General features: G+C 37.7%; 1 protein-coding gene across 7 annotated transcripts in view; it reads left to right on the top strand.

Annotated features, from left to right (window-relative positions):
• NCOA2 (nuclear receptor coactivator 2) overlaps nucleotides 1–24785 on the top strand; it is a 194269-nt gene that overhangs the window by 127941 nt on the left and 41543 nt on the right. For all 7 annotated transcript variants that reach the window (XM_065668417.1, XM_065668416.1, XM_065668415.1 and 4 more), the window contains 6 exons: nucleotides 11173–11276; nucleotides 16116–16293; nucleotides 17703–17888; nucleotides 18785–18886; nucleotides 18976–19116; nucleotides 22491–22638. In XM_065668417.1, coding sequence (XP_065524489.1) covers nucleotides 11173–11276; nucleotides 16116–16293; nucleotides 17703–17888; nucleotides 18785–18886; nucleotides 18976–19116; nucleotides 22491–22638 — 859 coding nt within the window. The remainder of the gene's footprint in view (nucleotides 1–11172; nucleotides 11277–16115; nucleotides 16294–17702; nucleotides 17889–18784; nucleotides 18887–18975; nucleotides 19117–22490; nucleotides 22639–24785) is intronic.

Genomic DNA, 24785 nt, shown 5'->3' with positions numbered 1-24785 from the left:
GGGTTGTTTGTTGGGTTTGATTTTTTTTTTTGGGGGGGGGGGTTGTTGGGGTTTTTGGGGGTTTGTTTTTTGTTTTTTTTTTTTTAAATAAGGACTTTGGCCCAGATCGACAAATGGCATAGAATTTAGATCCTTACCTCAAATCCCTGTATCTTTAAATGTTTAGGCTCAACTGGACCCATAATCCTGTGGAAATAACTGTTATCTAAAAGGTCTCATCTGTTAGTGCTTTAATGAATGAAGTGAGAAGCAGGCATGCATGTTCCTTTTTGCAAGCAAATAAGTAAATTGCAGACTTGAGGAGAAAATTATGAATTATCACTTTTGATCTGATCTGATGAATGGGCTTGGCTGCAGACTTACATTACCAGCTTTTGTGCCAAGGAGACATGGAGCATCCTTTCCAGTGAGCTGCTCGTCATCCATGGTTAAGGGAACCGTTTTTAGGGCAGGTCAAATTTTCTTTTCAGGAGAACTGAGAAAATAGAGAAAGCAGTACTCTTTGGGTTTAATTATTTTTCTGTTTATGAATTATACTGACTTATTTAAGACTAGGTGCTGATCCCAACTTCATGACTCTGAAATAGAGAACAAGAAATGGTAACTCTTAAGTAATTATGTTGTAAGTATGGTTCAGTGTGTTGAAGGGAGCCTATTTGTACCTATCAGTTCTATTAGTAGGCATTTTAAGATGTGACAGAACAAATTCATGTAATTGAGGTAAGTGACTTTGTCTGGATGTAAATCTTAGCAGCAAGATAAGCCAAGCTTTTCTGGGGTAATAAAAAAAAGATCTTTTAATTTTAGAGAATGTCTTAAATGACAGGTGTTAATAGTCATTACCATCCTTCCAAAAGCCATGTACCTGAAGTAAGGTATCTACTGCTGAAATATCCTAAATGAATCTGAAACACTGTTTCACAAAGGATTTAGGTTAAAACATTCCTTTAAGTAGGAATTATAGAATCATAGAATAGTTAGTGTTGGGAAGTAGTAAACAGATTCTTTTAGGAAGCTTTTGTTTTTCCTTTGGCTTTCCTTGCAATAAAAGGAACATTTCTGTTTCTAAATTGACAATGTTTGGCTGTGGCCTGTGATGGTGGGTTAGACAAGCAAGAAGAGGGCTCCAGCTTCTATTTCTGAACACTGGGTTATTATAGGAAGAAAACTTTACTTGTCCTTAATGATTTAGAGCTTTTTTGTAGAAGATCTGCTATAATCTGGAATATTAGAAGCTGTAGGAGCCCTGTTGTACATGTTAGCATGGACACATTAAATTAAACTTGTTCTGTTCTTCCTTAGCTGTCTTCAATTATCTGTGCTCCAATTTGGCTTATGCTTTATTATGGAAACTGTCTTTCATGGGCTCATGAGGAGCCCATGATCCATCATATTTCTTGTTGGTGTGCCATATTAGGTCTCTTGAAAACTTTTGCCGTCATTGATGGCAATTTATAAAAGCAAAAAGATCTTTGCCTGTTGGTGTGTCATAAAGATTTATCTTCAGCATCCTAAAATAAATAAGATATTTTGTAATCACGACGATGTGGCATTCGAAGAAAGGGAGTCATCTGTTTCCTTTTAACAGTTGGTTGAGTATGTAAGAGTAAGGCTTCAAGAAACGGAGTCTGTCTAGATTAATATTCCTTCCCAGTATGTTATTTTGGCCTAAGTTTTGGAAACCTATAAGTTTAATTAGCTTGGCAATTGCATCCGCAGATTCTAGTCTAAAGAGTGTTAACCCTTGTATCTTTATTTTCAAAATCTTGCCTGTGTTTTTGAGCGTTAAAGAACCAACTGGAGAGCTGTTAACTTTTGTGAAAGCAATATATTGTTTCTGAGATAGCGATGGAGCCCTGCTTTGACAAAACTTATCAGATCCTGCCTTATTTCTTGTCTTTGAAAACATTAATAATGTTTTTAGAGATGAATTATCAAAACAAGATGAGGTTACTCATTGAGTAAATATCTAACACTTATTAAATTGTAAATGCCAAAAAATACAGTAAAATTTTCTGTCCTAATTCAGTACATACCAAAGAAAATAATTACTTTTTTAAACTGAATAATGCCAAATATTTATGTCTAATATTTCAGTGCAGAGGTCAGTTAGTTTGATTCTTTTATTAGAAATTCTGCCATACTAATGTACCACATTTTAAGTCAGTGCTGATGGATGCATGGTGTTTGTTATAGGGTACAGCTGAGTAGTTTACGTGAGTGTTTTGAAGTCATCTAAATACCAACAGAGGTAAAACTGTTTCATGGATATATGTTTGTGTATACAGCTACAGATACATATGTTTGAATCTGCTTATCTAATTTCAGAATAGAATAATAAGTGACTGATAAAATTGAGGGTATTTTGGGGTAAGGCACAGATAGGGATAGGCAGTGTGTTTAATCTGCCATGTGTATTCCTTTGTTGTTTAAGTACTGTATTTTAGGCAGTTGTAAAATAGTCTAAATTACACCACAACCAGTCAGAGATTGGAGATTATACTGGTTACTACACATTCCTAGGAAAAGAAACTTAACAAAAACCAACCAAACAAAACCAACACACCCCCCCCCCCCCCCCACACACACACACCCCCCCCAGCATTTAAAAAAGCATTTAAAACCAATGAAAATTACAAATTCTTGGCACCATCCTGGATTTTGGCCTTTTGCTAAGGAAGTCTTCTGGGCAGGTAGCACCTTTGACGATTAATTTGTTTATGCTGTTTCTCTAGTCAGTCAGTATAACTGGAAAGGTAGTGGTCTTTTTGGAGAAAAGGCAAAGAATATAGCTTAAAAACATCAATATATGCACACACATTCAATTTGTCAGCTTGCAGGTTAAACACACCCTTTCATTTTATATAAAAGTGTATGTTGAATGTACTCAAATACTTTAATAAGTTAAGACCTGTCTAAAAATTCTACAGGAGGAAAACTACACCCAGTTAGATTCTTTTCCACTTTTTTTAAAACCTTAGTGGAAAAGGTTGCAGCATGTCCAGCAGTTCATGTTTGTAACGAAAGCTTAATTCTACATTCAAGAAATGAAAAACAACTTTCCACTCACAATGTGGTAGTTTGATATATCCTCACAGTTTACAATGAGGCACGGGGTGAGAAATAGTTTCTGGATCCAGGGCTTCTTTTAAACTGACTTTAGATTCCACTGAAATGGTAGGATGACAGTTGTCCTTTTGTGCCTTTATTTCTAGCATTTTTATTTATCAGTAATCTCAGCAGGAAAATTATTTTACTTGCTGTGGTGTTTTGTATTCTTATTGTGTGCTGGGGATGGTTCATGCCATTGAGGACTTGGGGTCCCAGATAAGACACTTCAGTTAAGTAGTAGCAAGTGTGTTGTAATTCTGGGTTTTACTTCAGTTCCCCAGTTCTTAATTTACCAGAAACTGGTGACCTTTTGAAGTAATTTCAGATGTGAATAATCTCTGCCAGTGCATTTGATAGACAAATCTGGGAACAGTAAGTACATATTTCTGCAGATAATGCTATTTTTGTAAATAAAATTGTCACTTCTGGTTGCCACTGTTAAAATCAAGAGCTAGAAATCTCCAGAGAAGATACTTAAGTGTGTTTATAAAGGGTGAGACTCACCCTCAGTGCTCTGAATGGAACCATGTGCCAGGAGCGGGGGAATGAAATCCTCCAGCTCACAGGGCTTGGAGCCAGCTGGCTCCTGGGGTGAGGAGAGGAGGGAGGGGGCATTTCCCTTGCTGTTACATGTCCTCTTCCTCACTTCCAAGACGCAGGCCATTGAGTTCTGTAATAATGAGAGAAAAAAAGGATTGTACATGTAGTGACAGAAAAGACAGGCAAAATGAGAATGGGGAAGAGAAGAACCCAAGGAAAAGGTAGTAGCATGCCTATTATTTAGCAAAAAATACATACAGAGATACTAGACTTCTTTCTGTCCAGCAGTTAAATATTATTCTTGGCGAGTTGAATTTCATTTGTTTTGTCCTTGTTCCAGTTTAACTGAGCTCGGGGCAATTATTTCTCAGGCAGTACTTCTTATAGAAGTTGCATTGGGTGACAAAAGTGCTGACTTGTAGAAGAAAAGAATGATGGAGACATGTAAAAATTATTAAGAGAAATGAAACTAGTATTAATTTTATGTATTACTACTTCTGTTTGTTGATATTCCTGAATCCATCATGGTTTTCCACTGCTTGTTTTACTTTCAGTGTCCGTGAAATTTTTATACACTGGATACTGTTACTGAAGTTTCTAGGAGCAGACATCACTCAAAGTTTGAAAAGCTCCACTGGAAGTTTGCTGCTTGTATTTGGTGGGTTTGAGAGAACGCAAAGCTTTTTGTGGAGCTCATTTCTTACTGATGCTTCTTTACAGTGGGAAGGTGGAATGAGCATGTGTGGGACTGGAAAGCAGCTGTGCCAATTAAAAGTTGAAAACACCGCAAGGAAGGATTCACAAGGAAGGATTCTCGCGTTTTAAGTGCTATTACTCCTGAGCGAGTAATTGAGCTTACAGCTTTCCAAGGGCTTTTAGCTTAAGCCCTGGGGTCATTTACCATTTAAGTGTGCTTCCACCAGCAGTAGTAAATGTGAAGCTGAACCATGTGGGTGTGATGAATGGAGGCATGGGGCGCTGCTGGGCTGGGTGGGAGAGCAGGTGGGTGGGCATGGGGTCCTTTCCAGAAGAAGGTGATCCAAGTTGTGCTAACAAGAGGGCTGTGTGTCAGGGAGGTGGGCAAAGCCATCCTCTTAGATTGCTCGCAGTGAATAAACGTGCTGAGAAAAAGTGCAGCTGTGCTTTTTTAATATGCACTGCAGGAGATTTCAGCAGCCTGATGATATATCGTGCATTAATGTTGAAAAGATAAACACATTTGGAGAGCACAGGAAGGCCTTGTGTTTTTATGTTAGCAGAATGCTTCCTAATGAATAAGAACGTGCTGCTGGCTTCACAGAGCCATATGGCAGCTTTTCTAATTTTAGTTTGGTGCAGATGCATAATTCTCCCTTGTTTTACCTCCTAAAACCTTCCTGAGATGTCACATAGTTCTTCCTGTAAGACTTGGTCTGTAGTTTCTGGGGGACAAAAATGTATTCAAGAGTCTAATAGCTTCTTTGCTCTGGACAGATGCATGCTGTATGATGAAAGAGCAACCTCACTACATAATCACTTCCCTAAAATAGTAGCTAACTTTACTCACAAGGATGGGATAATCTGGTCTTAAAATTGATTGCTGAAATAGTTACTGTTTCTTAGGCACTGGTCTTTTCAAAAATTACTTGCTTTCAGGGAATGAAAACAACTTGCATCAAGTCAATAGGAACTGGGTAAGGAACGTGAATGTGGGTATCAAGTTCCATATAAGCCATGGATCATAGTGCTTGGAATTGCGCAACTCCAAGGCAGAGCTGCTTTCCCTGCCTGTGGTTGACCAGCATCAAAATAACTTACACGTTCTTCACTGCTTTGCTTCATCTTGTGTAGTGGTCCAAAAGTACTCACGTTACCAAACACAAGTTTTTGTTTTGGGTTTTTTTTGGGGGGGGAAGAGGAGGGGGAATTGGAGGGGATTAGGGGTGGTTTTATTCAAGTTGATACATTTGAAAGTACTTCTTGTATAGCTTTACTCATGTTAGAAGCCTCCTGTACATTACCACAATGGTTTCTGTTGGAAGGGACCCTAAACATCATCTAGTTTCAAGCCCTTGCCATGGGCAGGGATACCTTCCACTAGACCAGGCTACTCAAAGCCCCTTCCAACTTGGCCTTTAAATATCATGACTAAGCAATATCATTAGTCAATATTATTACTTAGCAATAGTCGTGCACAAATGTTATTAAATCTAATATTTCAAATGCTATTACATCTAATATCTAGAACTTTAATGGCAACTAAAATTTAGGAGTTTGCTAAGTATACTTTCTATTACATGTTAACATTATTTTTTCATACTGTACCCTTATCTTTGGCCAGTTACATGCTTTTACTGCTTCCTTAGCTGTTTGTTTGGATTTTATTTTTGCATGGCAATTCAGGAGAGATCAAAAGTATCACACAGGGTAAAATTACAAATATGAATGAGGCAAGACAAAAGTAGGTGGCTAATGCGTGCAAAAAAAAAGAAAAGTTGTTTTCAAGGCAGTTGCAGTGTAAAATTTCATTGCGTGTTTAAACATACAGCATTTACAATCACTTTCAAGTGATGTTGCTGTTTTAAGGATTTTTCTTGATTCATGTGAGTTTTCTAAGGTGCAGAGTTGAGTTTTCTAGTATCCCTTATAATAAAACTCATACTTTTTACCTATTATTATATAAATGAGGGTATATGATTTGAGATGGATGTGGCATTTCAGTAGCAATTTCAGAAATTTATGAAGAATGAGAATTATATGTGGCACCTGAGAAAACCTGTTTTAAACAGTATTGGATCATAAATTTCATTCTGCCTGTTACAGTTGGGGTTTTTTCTTCTCTTGACCTCTTTCCTCAGCAATTTGTAGAGCCCTGTCCGGGGTTTTGCCAGCATCTCTTTTTCGTTCCTCTTTTTCTGTGAAGAACTAAACTAAATCTGTGTTGATGTAAATTTTCTCTTTTAGATTATGCCTCGTCTTTTTGCAATCCCAACAGAGGCTACAGTTTCATTCTTTACTTTGTAAATACATTTTGATTTTACAGAGAGCATCAAGGGGGAAATAGTTCTGTAGCTGGTTTCATTGAGGAAGTTGGAGTAGAGCTTGAATACAAAGAAAGCTTTTGGGGTGGTTCAACTGGTCCTGCCTTCCCACCTGTAGGAAGGGAGGATTTGAAACACAACCAAGAGAAGGCGATGCCCATCAGTAGCACCTTCTGAGTCTGCTGTCAGAAATCCAGAGAACTGACATAGCTTGAGTTGGGAGGATGGAAAACCAAGAAGGCCTCCTAAGTTAAAATGTAGCAGGAGACTTCAAACTATTGCTTTTGGCTTCTCTTCTCTGACTTATGGATTTCTGTTAAACTTATGTGGTTTCACAAAGGTTTGCTTTCAGAATCTGGAATGAGCTGCAAATAAAGCTCGAGGCTTTCCCACTGATAAATCTGTCAGAAAATATTTGTGAGGGCTTTTTTTCCCTTCTTTCTTCTGTATATTAATATAGAAAAGTAAATACCATTTATGAACACTAGGAAGATGCTCAATTGAAAACATTAAGAAGTATTTTAGTCTATTACTTCTTACGCAGTTATAAACATATCCACAGTTTAAATTACATACATCACTAAAATGCTACATAATCGGATGTATGTATTCTTTGTAGTGTGTCTCTCAGGAGTATTCTATTCTATTTGAATTTTTTTCTCTCTCTCTAGGCTAAACTCTTAATTGAGCAGAGCTAATAATTATTTCATGTGTGTGAAGTTTGTTCCGCTGTAATTTAGATAAAATACACTTAATCCCTGGTAGCCATATTCATAAGGATGGGACCAGTTTCTAATGTAACGCTCCTTCTCCAGCAGAGAATTCCCTGTGTGGAGGTGAAGCCACGGGAAGCCCCTTCCCACCCTGTTCACTTCCTCTGCTGGCACAAGGCTGTATTTCTTTTTCCATGCTAAACCTCTGCTCTGCTTTAGCCGCTGTGCCTGTAGGATGCCTGGTAACAATTTCCCAGCGCTTTACATTTGAACAGGGGCATCGCTGTTCTAAGAGGCGGCATCAGTGAAAGGTGAGATCAGGGAACCGGCTCCCCCTCTCCTGTTAGTGGCTGCAGTGGAAAAATCTAGCGGCTGTGGTTAGTCACAGGGTAATACCAGCAATTCCCATGGGGCTGGAAAAAAGGCTTCTGAGAGGCTTTGCAAGATTGGGCCTCTGCAGTTATTTTCCTAACCCCTAGCATTCAAAAATCATTACTCTAGTGTAGAAATAATAAACTCTCTGTGCTTTTGATTTGTTTGTAGGGCCCCCAGTGAACCTAAAAAGGATAGGAGAAGTAAAAAAAAGGAAAAGTAAACTTTACGTTTTTGCACCAGTTCTTAACACCAGAAGCTGGAACTGTTAAGGAAAAAAATACTGATTGTGAGAAATGTGTGAGTGTTGTCGGCACTAGAAATTCATGTATCAGTTGTTTCTTTTCCAACGTTCCTGCAACAAATTTTTGTCCTCAATTAGTCCCACGTGCTGCACTGCTGAAGAAAAGATTTGCATTTCAAGACGCTCCCCATGCCTGGCTGTCAGGATGACACTGCTGACAGGGTTTGCACTTACTTTTCCTATATGTGCTGATAGAGTCTTCACAAGCGGCTTTGTGGTTCTGTCAAAAATGGATAATTTATTCTGTAGTTGAACATTATCAGTAGCTACAGTTTATAACATCAACAGAAGCTACTGATGGTCCTTCTCAGAGGTAGTCTGAGGCCATTGGTTTCCTATACAGTGCCACTAAAATAAATGTATAGGGACCTGTGGCCTGAATGTGTAGCCTCTTCTAAGCTCTCCAGCCACTTAACTTCTTACACAATGAAGTTACAGATCCCATTATGAAAGCCATCATTTTGAAGCGCTACTGATTTATAAGTATTTCAGAATGCCTAGCCAGGCATCACGAGTAGTGTAGCGTACATTGTCACCATCACTGGGAGAGGTGAGGAAACAGCATTTGTGTCTGAATAGTATTTTCATATAACACTCTTTTCTTGGGCAAGTACTGTGTTTATTGATCCCAGAAAGGTGTTGGGCCCTCTGTGGAAAGGCATGTCTAAGGGAAAAGAAAATGGAGAAGTTGAATGGTTATGATAATGGAACAGGAGCAGTTGGGGATCAAAGGGCTGAAATGGAGAAACAGGGAACCATTTCCATGCTGCTGTCAGGGACTGTATGTGAGACTTGAGGCTTGAGAGGTCCTTGGTCTTACTTGCTATTGCAGCTTCTGTGTTGATTGCCATCATAGTAACTGAAAACTTTCTCTGTATAAAACCTCAGATGTGTGCATGAAAGAGAGCAGTTGTTCTGATAGATATGTTATGGGTGGTTCGTATGAACTCCTGGTTTTAAGAGTAAAAAAAGTCTTCAGCAAATGTTTTGTGTTAGGTTAAAAATAGTCAGTAAAAGTAGTCTTTGTGAAATGAAGGAACACTGTAATGAATGTACTTGCACACCATTGCTGGATGATATCTGCTGCCCCTCCATTTCTAGCACATAGAGAATAATCACATGTTCTCTGATACTCAAGATGGTATCAATGGCTGAAGCAGTGAGGGGATGAAAGCAGGAAACTGGTATCTGTATCCATTATAATATTTTGCAGTGTGAAACCAGAGATCACTTTATGCTACCAGGAACAGATGGGAAACAATATCATCACTGACTTTATTAAAAGCTCAGCCCTATTTTTAGCATCCTTTAGAATTCTTTCACAATTTTTAGAACATGTTTTCAGAATCGCATCATCATATGGTGCCACTTCTGCTATATTGTAGTATGGGAAGGATTGTTCAGCTTTTCTCCGTCACACCTAATCTCTGCTTTTTGCCAAAAGACGAAGAAATAAAAGAGGCAAAAAAAAAAAAAAAAAGGGGGAAAGGAATTAAAAAAATCCCACTGCAGTCGTCAATCAAACCCAGAAATACTAATTTTGTATCCTGGTGAGCTTAAGTGGCAGAGGAAAGGTTAATAGTTATTTCTAGTGTATTTATGTCTATCAGATTATGCTAATCAAAGTGATTTAAAATCTTTCCATTAGTTGCAGCAGTCCATCTCCAGAACAATTTTGTTTTATCATTATTCACAATGGTGTTATAACGTGTATGAACATACCCTATGAAGACAGGTAAGATTTTAGTGGATCTTTATTCGTGAAAGTGAGAAACAGTAGAAATCTGGGATGAGACAGCCCAAATGACCAAAGCCTTATTGCCAGCAGGTGAGCACTGATAGAAGAACACCCAGGGGTTCTCAGAAGCAGTTCCTTTATTGTATGTCTAAGCAGCGTATATTCACACTGACCTTATAACCTCTGCCAAGGAAATTGTTCAGAGGAACTTCGGCTGCAGGATTGCAGATCTACAGATAGTGGAAAATACTGTACATTTGGATACCTTTCAATTTGTATGACTGATGCTTTAATTTTCACTAAAGATTGTTTTCCAAAGGTCCTTTGCTCCATCTGCATGTGGTACTTTCAGTAATTCGTACAGTGAATCTTCTAGTTTATTGTTGTAGAAGGCAGAAATTCCTGTTATCATAATTTCAGTGTGCTTTCATGTTTATAAAAATAATTTAATGCATAATATTAAAAATAAGACATCTTTAATTATTTGTAATATCCTAGATTGTAATATAGCACTAGCTTTTACATAATTGCTAGAAAAAGGACTTTTAAGTATAGAACCAGCAACATTAAGTTACAATGTAGAATATGTATTTTGTGTAGTGATTTGTTATTTTTATTATTTCTTTCTTAAAACCAATATCATACTTGAAATAGAGAAATGAATACAGTCCATTACTTTATAGGAACTATAAACTCTTTTGATTTGAAAGTTCCAGTGTGTATGTATGTGTTTGGAGTGGGGTATGATGTGTTTCTCTGTATATAACGTATTGCAGTATGTGGCATTATGTTCCAGAAACCTGAAATCATTATTTTCTTGCCTGTAATTTTCAAATACAGCACTTGAAATTGTATGTAGTTTTAATAACATATTGTAAATAAGGCAGTATGAAAATTATGTGATAGTAAAAATGTGGGTGGAGGCATGGGAACAGAAAGGAGGCTGCTGTTTCTCAGTACTGGAACAGTAGATTGCAGACTTATGTTTTCCCTTCTATATATAGCAATTGTGGAAAAGTTGTTCAGCTGTGAGCTTTGCATGCTCTTGTAGATCAGCCTTTTAATACACCTTGATCCTGGCTTTTACTCATCACATCTTCACAAGGAGCCCTTGTCTTTGTCCAGTGATATGTTTTGTAGTTTAGTAAAATGTCTAGCGTAGAAACAGCAGGAATTATTTGTGTCATAAAACTTCAAAACTAGGAGGCAAATATACTAGTTATGCTTCTGTTGAGTCATTATGGGAGACTCTTTAATCTCATTTTCAGGATTGATGCACTGTAACCATTTCATAGCTATTCTCAATACTCTGTGGGCTCTTTTGTATCACTTAGCACTTTTCTGTCATTTAACACATAGTTTTCTTTATTGCAGAAAAAGCAGCAGCAGCTAATGAAGATGAAGTGCAAAAAGCAGATGTATCATCTACAGGTCAGAGTGTCATCGACAAGGATGCACTTGGACCAATGATGCTTGAGGTGAAGAGCACAAAATTCCTATATTTCCACCAGTTCTGCTCCCCGTAGGATGTAAAGCAGTGTAGTAAAATGGAAAAGTGCAGTCAGAGGTCGTTGTAAAGGAATGTTGAAGGGAAACAAGCTATCCTGGCTACTTAGGATTATGTCATTTAAGAGCAGGCAGCATATTTCTATTGGATTCAGTGATTAAACTCTCCATAACTTGGGTGGGGAGAGGCAGAGAAAGAGGTAAATCTGCTTCTGTGTAATGCAGAAGATGTGGGGGGCTTCAGCTGGTTGCAAGTCTTGGGTGTCTGCATATGCATATTTTATTTGTTCTAAGCCACAGATTCCAGCCTGGAGAAGAGAAGGCTGCGTGGGGACCTTATAGCAGCCTTCCAGTACCTGAAGGGGGCCTATAGGGATGCTGGGGAGGGACTCTTCATCAGGGGCTGTAGTGACAGGACAAGGGGTAACAGGTTAAAACTTAAACAGGGGAAGTTTAAATTGGATATAAGGAGGAAATTCTTTCCTGTTAGGGTGGTGAGACACTGGAATGGGTTGCCCAGGGGGGTTGTGAGTGCTCCATCCCTGGCGGTGTTCAAGGCCAGGTTGGAAGAAGCCTTGTGTGGGATGGTTTAGTGTGAGGGGTCCCTGTCCATGGCAGGGGGGCTGGAACTAGATGATCTTGAGGTCCTTTCCAACCCTAACTATTCTATGATTCTATGATTTGCAAGACGTATTTTACCTAAACATTAACCTACATGTACAGTAGTATAGAAGTGAATAATCCTTCCTCTAAAATTGCATACCATTGCTGTACTATTTTAATGGTTCATTTCAGCATTTGCAGCATGTGTCTTTTCCTCTAGAATATGAAAGTAATTTAGGAAAGCTGTTCATGACATGCATTTTAGTTTGTTCAGTTAAGGTTTCTGCCTGTTTTTAGCTGTTATTTTGATATCCCAAAAGGCTGCGTGGTTAAAACCTAGCTTCTAAATGTATTACTAGTAATGTTGGGTAGGTATGTTACCTGGGATCCTAATGTCATATGCTGCTGTCCTTTGGCACTACTGCTTTATCTGCTTAAGCTCACTTGCGGACTGTTTAGCCCTGTTCTGACTGGAGTTTAAGGGAGAATAAATGTTACTTTAGATAAAACACAAACTCTGAATCAGGCTAAAGGAACCAACTTTGGCAGAAGCATAATTATTCCATCATTTCTGAATGTTGCAGGAACAAAATGCAGGTTATAACATTTTTAAGGATTTGCATTATTTGTCATGATTTGTTAGACGAAAGCCTTGTTTTCCTTACTATGTGCACAATAAAAGCTCCAAAATTACTCCAAAATTACAGTACTAAGCAGATTAGTAGACAGGTAGGAGTGAAAACATTCTTCTTTGAAAAGTAGGGGTAACAAATTAATTTCTTTAATATTTATTATACATGCTCACTGAATCAAATGTTGTTGGTTTTGCTGTTAAACAAAGTTAAACATTCATCTCTTACATTGATATGTTAAAATTTATCTCTAATTTTCTATTAATTTAATTGTAAGTACCTGTTTTAATCAGAGGGGAAATAAGGATAAGGTGGGGTTTTTTTCCTGGCTTATCTTGGCTATTTCAGCAAACATGACATGTAAAATCACCCGTCTGTTCCGTTATTCCATTTAATTTAGTTTTCCCTTGCAGTAAAACCATTGCATATTAACAATGAAAGATTGTGGAACTAAATTAATAAACCAGAGTCCTTTTGCACCAAGAAACTTAAAAGGACTGAAAGTTCCTATATGTTTGCTGTGAAAAGGCTACAGATACTCTTTGTGTCTTTATCTCCTTAAGGAAATGCAATTAAGTTATTCCATCTTTACAGAACCCCTTTATACAACCTCTTCAAAAACCTGATGAACAGTGTATTAGTTGATTTGGTTTAAAAATATAATTGTCTGGTTTTATTAAAGACTAAAACTGAAGAATCCTCAAAATACTGCTTCCAGCTGAAGAAACTGAGTAAAATTTATCATGGAGCTGCTGCACCTGAGGAATTTTTAACATATTTCTTGGTTAAAGCATAAAGTAGATAGGAAGAGAGGATGAAAAAACAGTCAAGAGAGAGCTGACAACATCTCAAAGAGCACAAGTCTATTTCCCATTTCAGTATATCATCTAAAATAATATCTATTATCTTGTTTTCTCTTCCAGCATGTTGTCCATTAGTTGTTCCCACATTGTCCCAATAGCTCTGAAGATAAGTTGCTTATTGTGGTGGCATACATCTGGGGCAGAATTAAGAAATTATTGCAGAACTGGAAGCTTCTAAAAGATTTAAGTGGCTCAGTGCATTAACTTGCTCAAAAACCTGTAGCTGCTTACCTACGAGATTATTTTATTAACAGAACAGAAAGAAAAGGGAGATTAGCATATAAGGCCCTGTGTTACTCTAGGCTTAGATGACCACTTCTGTGGTCAAACCAAGAAGCATCTGTAAGGTAGCAGTATAGAGCATCTCCTTGTCAAATATGTTGCCATAGTATGAAATAGGGAAAACTGAAGGCTATTGTGGGATGCCAGTAACTGTCATAATCTCTTGCTTGCCATCCCCGCCTTTGAAAGTTTTCTCCTTAGGACTGCAATAAACATCTGCTATGGCTTTGGTTTTGCCATCCCTTTGAACTGTTGTAAGTGCTGACTGCTGCCAAGCCCAAGTGGTTCAGCCAAACCCACACCCTTCTGCCAGCTCTAAACGCAATGTGGTTGCATGATGGGCCAGCTCAGGGACTGATGTGGCTGGCATTTTTTTTTTTCATTTCTCTTTTTTTTCTTGCATTAGTTTTCAGCTAACTCAGTTCTCTCTGGTCTCTTTATATCCTCAGATGGTACAGGGAGCTGTCATGATGTAGAAAGGACTTAACCAAAGAGGTCATGCTTTCATTGGCTTTGAGCAGTGGCGACAGTAATTCATTGCAGAGATGGTGATAGAAAATTCTATTAGAGCCTCAATTAATTAAATCTTCTAAATCATTGCTGGTTAAACTAAATACTAGCCAGCAGGAAAATGTCATGAATATTATGAAGGTATGTGGAAAGGAGGGAGCTCTCCAAAGAAAGTGAATTTAGAGAAGGAGCCAAGAATAATGATCAGAAACAAGAAGGCAGTGAAAAAAAAAAATGAAGTTAGAGATTAGAATTTGTGACAATTGACAGAGGAAAAAAAAAGACCTAGTTTTTATCTTAGGGGCAATCAGGAAAGGTATATACTTGTATATTTATTTGTGGGGTTTATTATTCTGTAATTTAAAAATTGAAGAAACAAAGCATTTGTCAACCATTGGCTCAGCCACTCTGCTTATTGTGCTTTCACTGTCCCTCCCCTTTAGCAAAATCATGAACGCAAGCTCCAGGGAAGGACCTCTGGAGCTTGTGTAGTCCTACCTCCCTCTGAAAGCAGTTCTGACTAGAGCAGGTGGCTCAGGTCCCAGTCCAGCCACGGTCTGAATATCTATCAAAAATGCCATATGCCTGTATACACTTCTTATGGCAGCTCCTCCTTGTTAGACTGTTTTTCAGTGAGCTGAGTTCAGGTTTAGCATGGATCCACTCAGCTTTAATTAAGCCATAATGGATCATGGGTTGCCTGTTTTTCTGACTTGTTTCTGTCCCTGGAGATGCAATAGCTAACAGTTGTCCTAGGGATTTCTCACCAATCCATCAAGAGGTGAATAAATCAAGCAAAGCTGCCAAAGTCTGTATGGGTTAACTGTTAATTGAATGCTTAGACCAAAAGCTTTGGTGCTTCATGTTTAAATGTATCCTCCTTTATTTGCTCGTATAACATAAAGCTAAGAGGGGTGTATTCTGAAGTGCTTCTACAATCCACAGTCATGCTTGCATCTTAAGGAAGTTTGCAAGAGAACTTCTTACTGATACTGAAATTTTTGCTTATCCTCATCAGGTAGCAGTACTGTAGTATTTGGCTTAGGCTTCAGATAACATACAGCAGATATCTTGGAAAGAATGCTGCAGCTGTGTTGTCACTGTCACAAGAGATAAGAGGGGGGGAAACCAGTCAGCAGAACTGATTCATTTAGGCACTTCCTCGCAGAAACCTTAAAGTCCTTTGGAATACCATGGAGCTGAGTTGAAGAGGTAAAAGTCTGGTTCCTGTTCCCTGGATCGTGTGTGGACTGAACTGAACTGGTGTCACACAAAAAAATGAAAGCAGTTCTGGGAGTAAACTAAAGCTGCTTCACTGCTCATTGCCTCCTCTCAGCTCCAGTTGCTCTTCTTTTAATCCCTTGTGTTCCTGGATGCATGGGCATCACTTCTCTGAAGATGCACTGCTGGGTATGGGGAAAGAGCCTCTCTTTTTTTTTTTTCCAGTTTTTCTTGCCTTGCGCATGTCCATTTTGCAATGTGTTTTCCTGGAATCAGTCTCCTTGTGCTGCATAGAGGAGAAAACAGGCTCTAGTTTTAGCAGAACCAGATTCTGGACCAGGTCTCTTACTTTATAGTCAGGCAGACAGATAGCAACATCTTCCATTATTTTTGCTTGCTTGTTTGTTTGGGATGGGCGATTTGGTTTATTTTCCTGTGCGGGTTTCATTATTTAGCAAGGTGTGCACCTTTCAGTGCTTTTGCGCTGGTTTGATATAAGTAAGATTAGATGCTCAGTCTGAAATGTGTCTTTCGCTATTACAGATAAGAATATAAGAACTGGGATAGATGCAGAAAGAGTCAGCTATGTCATCAGAAGGGAATATTTACTTTCTGTTTATTTTGTTATTAATATGTTATTAATTGTGTTTCTCTCCCTCTTTCCCTCCCTGTGTGCCTTTTTTTTTTTTTTCTCCTTTAGGCCCTAGATGGGTTCTTCTTTGTAGTGAACCCAGAAGGTAATGTTGTGTTTGTTTCTGAGAATGTGACACAGTACCTGAGGTACAACCAAGAAGAGCTGATGAACACAAGCATATATAGCATCTTGCATGTAGGGGACCACAATGAATTTGTCAAAATCCTGCTGCCAAAATCTTTAGGTATATATCTTTTCCTCATATCATACCATTACTTATTTAACTTTGGTTTCATAAATCAGCATTTTAGTAACCTAAGTTAATGTCCTTTCACTACTTACAGTTTCATCATATACACTATTTATTTTTAATGTATATATAGGCTGTATGAATGATTAATATTATTCTCAAAAGCATCCTCTGCTCTTTTCAGACTCTTATTTGTTAAAATTACTCTCAGTAACTTATGTTAGCTGATATTTTTAATGGATCTCCGCAGTGAATCACTAAAAGGCAGCATTAGCTATGTGAACTCTGATAGTTCTCTGTCTAGGCTGGTTATGCTAAGAACAGCCCAAGATAGCAGGAATATAAAAGAAAAATTAGAAAACTCCTTATGCTAGAATATTTTTTTCAATGTTTTTAGTCTAACCAGTATTTACCCTTGACTTTCAAAAATGTTTTTGTTAATTGCAACCACTTTTGTATTCATATTAGTATTGGTTTTAATGTTATTGGGTTTTGGAGGAGGTAAAAAAAAAAAGAGAAACTCAATACTGGGTTCCTCAGTTACAGAAGTTTAAAAAGTATTACGCATTTCACTTTAGCATTTATGACTTCTAAACCCTGAACAATCAAAAATGGAAATGACCAAACCCCATAAATCACTGCCTTTATTGCATTTTTATGATTGAAGAGGGCAAGTGAAGAGTATTTTAAATATGACCCTGCTATTTCCTTATGTGGTGTTACATTAATTCACTCTGATGTCCAGTACCTATATTTGTGCATCTCAGGATTTTGTTTCCTTTTTTACTTGCCTTAAGCACTGTGTCAGGCTTCAGTTCTATCCATTGCTGCACCCAGGTCATTCTGATCTCTTCAGTCTTTCCTGTTGTAGCTGAGACTATATGTTTTAATATATTCCCAGTTGTATTGCTTCCTGGGTTTATAAATGCATATTAGTTTTTCTTTCTATTTCTAATCTGGGCACATATTTTTAAACAATGCTGCCATCTCTTTTGCATTAACCACTTTTAAATTCACTGTGCAGATCCTATGTATCACCTTCTTTCTTCCAGGAACACAAATAAAGTGTTCATCCAGTAGGCTTTTCACTGTACTGTATTTAACTTCCACACACACTAATATCCAGACTTTTATCCTGCTTTTCTACTATGTTGTTATAAAGTCACTTGATAAACCCCACGATACATGAACAAATTAACAGTGTTCTTAACATCTGTTAGTTTTATAAATTACCTTGTTATGTGCTGTTCTGGGCTCTAATATTAATAATAGGTTATTGTTGTTGTTAAACGAACTTGTTTCCCAACCAGTCTGCAAAACACCTTGATTAATTTCCTGTTGATAAGCATCAGAAATGCTTGCTACCAGGTTTTATCTCACTATATGATCTTTGCTTTGCTTAGTGAACGGGGGATCTTGGTCTGGTGACACTCCTAGGCGTAATAGCCATACCTTTAATTGTCGGATGCTGGTAAAACCTCTTGCTGATGCTGAAGAAGGCCATGATAACCAGGAAGCACATCAAAAATATGAAACTATGCAGTGCTTCGCTGTTTCTCAACCAAATTCATTCAAGGAGGACGGTGAAGGTAATTACTGCATTCAATTTGTCCTAGTATTTTCTCTTTCTGTGCTGTTGTGGGTCAGCAGTTTTGGTTCAGTTGATAAAGTGAGGTAGAGTTGATAAAGTGGCTTCTAAATCCTGAAAAATGGAAGAGTTTTCAGGAATTTTCCATTTTCATTTAACTGTAGAAGTGTACTTTCATCTCGGATTATGAGTGTATACACTTGCATGCACCTGTTTGTTAAAACAATACAACTGAATTTGAGAGAAACTGCATTTACCTTAAAGGAATGTCCTAGTTTTGTATCACCGCAATTGTAAGAAGAATGTAGCTGACTGGGAGGAAAGTTTCAATGGGCAATTTTTCAAGTTCTTAGAATTTGAAGACAATTGTGGTTCACCATTTCCTTTACCATTTACTACTTCAGCAGGTAGATTTCCTCAGATTGTATTTTAACTATTCAGATAAGTAAAAATGGTTTATTATGAAGCTGCTTTCTCAAGGGAGAGCAAGCATTTGGGGCATGTTTAAGAAATGTGGGTTAGAAGGTAGGAAATGGTGAGTGTTTAAGAAATGTGCTCTTTGTGCATCCAGCATATTCTTCTTATTACTTATTTGCTGAGTGGTTGCTGTACAGGTATATGCATAAATGTGTCAATAATTATGGGCTGTGGTGGAGTTCTTGATAATTTGTCTTCTAAAAGAGAAAACAAATCCACATCTCCTGTGTTGTTTAATTTTGTGTGAAAAAATGAAGATGTAAAACCACTGAGTTCTGTCTATCCTTTTACTGGCACAAAATCTATTCTTTTGGTCCAAAAAGATTTTAAGTACTTTTTTTTTTTAATATTTCTTAATTCTTTGTGGAAACAGAATCTTCCTCTTGCGTGCAAATTACTGAAGTAACATTTTTCTTTAAGATTTGCAGTCTTGCTTGATTTGTGTTGCAAGAAGAGCTCCAATGAAGGAAAGACCACTTCTTCCTTCATCGGAGAGCTTTACTACTCGCCAGGATCTACAAGGTATTGTGAATAGGAGATCTTCATTGTGGTTTGGGTTTTTTAATCTCAAAGGGGAAATTGCTGTAACAAATGTTTTATGTAATAATCAGGCAAAATAACTTCACTGGACACAAGTACCATGCGAGCAGCTATGAAACCTGGCTGGGAGGATTTGGTGAGAAGATGCATTCAGAGGTTCCATTCACAGCATGAGGGAGAAATATCTTTTGCCAAGAGGCATCACCAGGAAGGTTAGGATTCATATTTTTAGCACTTTCTATATTTAAACTGTTTGTCATTTGTATCTCTTGGTTGTGTTCTCTTTGTTATGTTTATATGGAACAATCAAGGGCTACCGACAGTATTTTCTTCAAGCTGATTTGCCTGACAGGCTGATGGCTCTCTCTAGAAAGGTTTTGTACCTTTCTCCCTGTTTGTTTTAGCCTGCTTCTTATAACTGTGCCATATTGGAGGGTACTTTAAATCTTTAAATTGTTGCAGTAATTTTAGAAAGAAAGACCCTTATATGTTCTTTATCAAAACATTAACTATTCATTATTCTTCATAACCTCAGCTCACACATGGCAGTTCATTGACCTGTATTTGTTTTCTCTACAAAAATGGGCTTTTGCTGCCACATTTCCTGTGAGAAACACACAGTGTTTCTGTGTGTTGCGGCACGCGTACTATGTGATGTGGCACTCATGCTATCAGGAAACGTACATTGTTGTACTGTATCTAGCTGATACGTATTATAGGATACACCACAAGCACATCTACCAGTCAAGATTATGGTAGGTAAGATGTAGGAGAGTACCTGCACTGTGAAAGGTTCCTCATGAGATTTCTGTGGTAGTGACTGTGTGGGAATTTTTCTTCACATAAAAGCCTGATACTGCTAATTCTAGTAACACAAATCAAAATTACTAAAACCAAATGACCCTTTGTAGTCCACAAGAAAGTCCTTTCAAAACCAGTTGGGAATAACTGAACATTTCCAGTGCAGGAGCATCATACTTTGGGTTCATGTTTGTAGAACAGGGTTTAGAGCTTGCCTGTAGCAAACAGTTGCCAGGGTCATTAGTCAATGGGTATGCCAGTTTGGAAACTAAATTGTAGCTGGAATCTCAAATTATTCCACCAAGTACACACGCATACAAAAAGCTTTAGTCATGCAGCATTAGTTAAATATTCTTTAATATGTTCTGCTTTCATGAAACCTTCAGGTTTCATTTTGGGAATGTGGGGGCACAGAAATTCTGTGATGACAGCTTCTGGGTTATGTACAGTGGGAGTGCTGAAAGTTCACAGCCTTATGCTGTGACTTCAGACAGAACTGAAGAAGGTGGAATGAAATTAAAGTTACAGTAGGGGTTTAGAGAGCATTTTCAGGTAAGACTTGTCTGTGCCAAAGGTAATTTAGGAGTTTCTCTTATGGCATCCATCCACTTGTTACTTCAGAGCTCTTCAAATGATTCGCTGCCAAATTAGCAGCTCCTACATCCAGTGCTGAAGTTTGAGTGGGTCCTCTCTAAGCTATCTGTGAAGTGATAAAAATATACGTGATTTGGAGTTTACACTATATCATTTTGCAGGGGAGGCTTAGGATCATCATGTAAACTGTAGAATTAGTGTAAATGAGGGGGCTCTTTACTTCTTGTGGAAGTGAAGAGAGTGAGTGATAAGAGGAGGAGGAAAAACCTCTGGAATTGCTTTGTGGCAAAGGATCCAGCACTAGAGAGGAGTAATGGCTGAAACGTTTCCTTCCCCTTCCCTGCAGCATGGAGGAGGAAAACAAAGCATATCTTGGGTCTTAGCATCTTTGTAATTGACTGAGGAGCCCCTTGCATTTTTGAAGTCATTATGTTTGACAATAGTAGCAAAGAAAGCAATGGTCTTCTACATGTAATTCAGAGTTCTAGTGTGGAAAAATAACCAAACCAAACCCCAGCATTAGCTTGATAAACATCAAAACCCACAAAGCTTTCAAGTTAACTCTCAGTGTAAAGTGCAAAATATATGGTAAGTTTTTATTGGCCACAGTCAGAAAAATAGCATTTCCTGAAAAGGAATACGGAAACATTCTTGTTTGCTTAAAGAATTAGTTTGGAAAATGATTTAAGTAGAGATTTCACTTGTATCCTGTTGGCATTGAGTCCTGGAATTTCCTGATGTGGTATATGCTAAAGTTAAGAGCTTCAGACCTTCTGGTGCCCAAAGGTTAAACTGAAACAATGACACACCTAACAGTGAAATTTTGCTTTGTATTGTTTCACAGTTGTAGCTTTTTGTTTTTCTTTACATTTTTACTCTGAAAAAAACCCTTCTGGTTGTTTAAATTGTGCTTCCTGTTTTCTCACTGCCTACATAATACTTTAAAACCTTGCAGAACAATATATAACAGTGGGGAGACATGGAAGGAAAGCAATCCTCACCAGTTCTGCAAGGCTGAAAATCTGGTAGCTCTGTAGAGGAGACTATTTAATAACACCACACTTGGAAAACCATGTCATTTCATTGCAAGAGGAAATATTGTGAAACGAGCAATAAAATGTGGATCAGATGATACTGGGGGGGGGGTGGGGGGTTGGAGAAAGAAAACCAAAACCACATAAAATGTTTATATATGGAAAAACAGGAAATAAAAAAAAGTATTTGTAGTGCTCCATTCCTATTTTTTCCCTAAACCATAATATGAAAGTTCTGAAGATAAGTATTTCCCTCCTGCCATACCTGCAATCCTAATATGATAGCTTTTGGACTAGGAATTGAAAACGTTCAGGCTTGTTTCACTAGTGGAAAAGACTGAATGGTAGAATAAATGTTTGGAGATTTGCATTTCTGCAACATGATTTTAATTAAAGAAATGTCATAGAGGTCTTCAGAGGCTAGAGGACTGAATTTGTTCAAGTTCAGATTTAAACTGCAAACTTAATGGCTGCAGAATACGTCCAGTGAAGTAAACCCCAAACCTGAAGTGCAGACATATCAGCACTGGGGAAGGATAGCACAGCCCCATTTTTGGTTTAGGTAATTGTATTTATCATTTGCTTGAGTTGCATATTGTTGTATTTGTTCTTTAAAAAGTAATGATTTCTTATTCCAGTTCTTCTTATTTCTGATGTTTCCCGTGTAAGAGATTTATGTACTTTTTAAATTAATGAGAGTTACTGTTACAAGAGAATTTCAGCAGGTAGTAAGGAAGGAAAGATACAGGCTAGTGGGAACGGATAATGTAGAAACTAAAGGCATTTATATTGATCATTGTGATATAGATGATACAGATGTAAAAAAATGTACGAGGAACAAAAGTAGTTAGACACATGCTTGATGAAAAGTGAAAGGGACATCGAGGACTTCTTGGTCCACTCCTGAATTACTCTGTATTTTGTAGTCTCTGTTGCCGTTGTCACTCCTTATGAGTTGTTTTTTTTTGATCACCCTATGGTATGTGGGATCTTTTATTTTATATGCATTACATCTATTTATTTATTCTTCTGGGTTGGTTTTGTTTTGCTCTTTAAATGTCTGCGGTACCAATACCTGATGGATTTAGAGCATCAAATGTTGAGCAGCCAAGCTACCTGCATTATTAGTTTAATTCTGTTCTTTTGCTTGCTTGCAGTTCTGAGGCAGGGACTAGCGTTTAGTCCTGTTTACCGGTTTTCCTTGTCTGATGGCACTATCGTTTCTGCCCAAACAAAAAGCAAGCTCATCCGTTCTCAGACGACCAGTGAACCTCAGCTCGTAATCTCCTTGCATATGCTTCACAGGTAATCCTGACCAGTTTATTACATCCACACACTGCAAAGGGACAGGGAAAGTACAAAGCTGCCAAAGCAAATAGATTCTTTAAGGCTGGTAGATGTTCAGTTGTCTTAAAACTGATAGCATAAAAACAAAGTAAGATTTTGAAATCAATGCTTACAGCAGGAAAAGGCTATAAGGTCATTTCAGGAATTAAAAATGGCATACTGGATTTTCACATCAAGATCTTCCATTAAACATACAACATTTCCTTTAATCTCATGTTCTTAATTTGAGTATTTTAATTTCCTGTATTTTACGTAGTAGACACAAGAAACTTTCCAAGTGTAATTAAATCTAAAAAACTTTGAAAGATTGAATTCCTGTAGCTCACAGTCAGTCATGTGTTGGGCCTGGGTCTTTAAAGTATGTTATGATTAGTAGAACTGCAGCTTAGGCAGATGCATATTTTAACTCCTTGTCTGTCTCCATTCCTTGTCTTTTCTGGTGGCTGGAATAGTGGCTTTCATATGTCCAGTCCTGAGAAATGCCACCACTATTAGCCTTTCTTTGAAAAGACACAGACAATAACATGTTTGAAGTCAGGGCCAAGTAATCACTGACTTCAGAACTTCAATAAAATTTGAATTAAGTCCTTGCATGTCCTGGTATATTTGTAATAGATTTTGTTTCAGGTTTTGTTTGCTGATTATACTGAAAATGCTGTTTCCCTGTATCCACAATATCACTTTTTTGTAAGGAGCAAAACAGCTGTAAACATAATTAAAACTGAAACCGTTTGACAGAGATGGTAGATTTAGAAAATGACTGAGTAAAAGTTGTCTGAAATTTATTTTCGTTGGATTGCTGAATATACTTGATATTTCATGAAGTGCTAGATTTTAAATTTTAAAAAAGCACCGCTAAGGTAAAAATGGTATTTGCCAATATACTTGGGTTGTTGTTTTTTCAGCAGAACACTGGTACTATTGTATTTGTAATAGCGTTCTTAAAATCCACCTTTCTCTTTCTAGTTAGTGTTGTTCACCTTTGCCTTTACACCTAAGGTAACAAATTTAGAGTAACAAGCTCCACTACCCTGTGTGCTTCAGTTCTTTCACTTTTCATGCCTTAGAAAAATGCAAAGGTTTGTCTGAACTTATCCTGTGCAAGTCGGAATGGGTTTTGTCTCATCAAAAGTACATATGAAGAATGCTTATTCTTAGTATTTGGTTTTGGAAGTTGATTTGATTTTTCTCAAGATCTCATTGTTTTTTTCTTCCTGATTTACTTGACTCTGTCTTTTTTGTAGCTATTAGCATTTGGGAATATGTCTGATTTTACTGATTTAAGTTTTAGCACAGAAGTAAAAAGCGTATTGCATCCTCCCATAACCTAATTGAAATCTACCAAGGAAAAGAGAAGTGACCATCAAGTGTCCTCACAAGAGCTTTTTCCTCTGTGTGTGTCTCCTCTATTTCCTCCGTCTTGCAGTCTACATCTCTAAAATATTTGGGTTTTCTCTTTCTTCTCCTCTTTTCCTAAATGCCTGTGCCGGACTGGATTGCTAACAGACTGTTCCCATTCTGAAGCAATATCCAGTAGTTCTCTTGGCTCACATGCTGTTTTGGAGCAGTATCGAAATACTCTGGCAGTGTAGAAATGCGACTTTTTCAACTTTCTTTTCACTATGAACTTGGTGGGCAAAAAGCCCACTCCAGCCTTGTGGCGGGGCTAACTCATAGAAATTCAAAACTCCAGCAAACAGCTGTCCACAGCTGTTTTGTAAAACATGGATTTGTTTGGGTCATGTGTTTCAGATGAGATTTCTGTCAGTTCTAGAAGTTAGCTCTTGCTGAATTGTGGAGAAGAGATACACATTAAAGGGAGGGAGTCTGAAATTGTAACATATCTGCATTTCTAATGACTGTCATTTAAATGAGATATAATTTTGGTTTTCCACTCTTCCACTGATCTGTTAATGAACTCCTGAAAAACCATTCTGTTAATGTGCAGCCATGTTGAGCATTGCCTATCACTTTTGTCAAATTGCTGATTTGTTTTTAATTGTAGGCTTGTTGTGTTATTTTAAAGCGAGGTTTGGGGTTTTGCTTCTTTTTCTGTAAGGTAATTGCAAGTTGGCCACTGTCATTTTAGCTAATGGGTTGTTTTT

This window comes from Lathamus discolor, chromosome 2 (assembly GCF_037157495.1).
Source record: "Lathamus discolor isolate bLatDis1 chromosome 2, bLatDis1.hap1, whole genome shotgun sequence".
Classification (NCBI taxonomy): domain Eukaryota; kingdom Metazoa; phylum Chordata; class Aves; order Psittaciformes; family Psittacidae; genus Lathamus; species Lathamus discolor.
The sequence above is the reverse complement of the archived record's forward strand: the minus strand, read 5'-3'. Positions and strand labels throughout refer to the sequence as shown.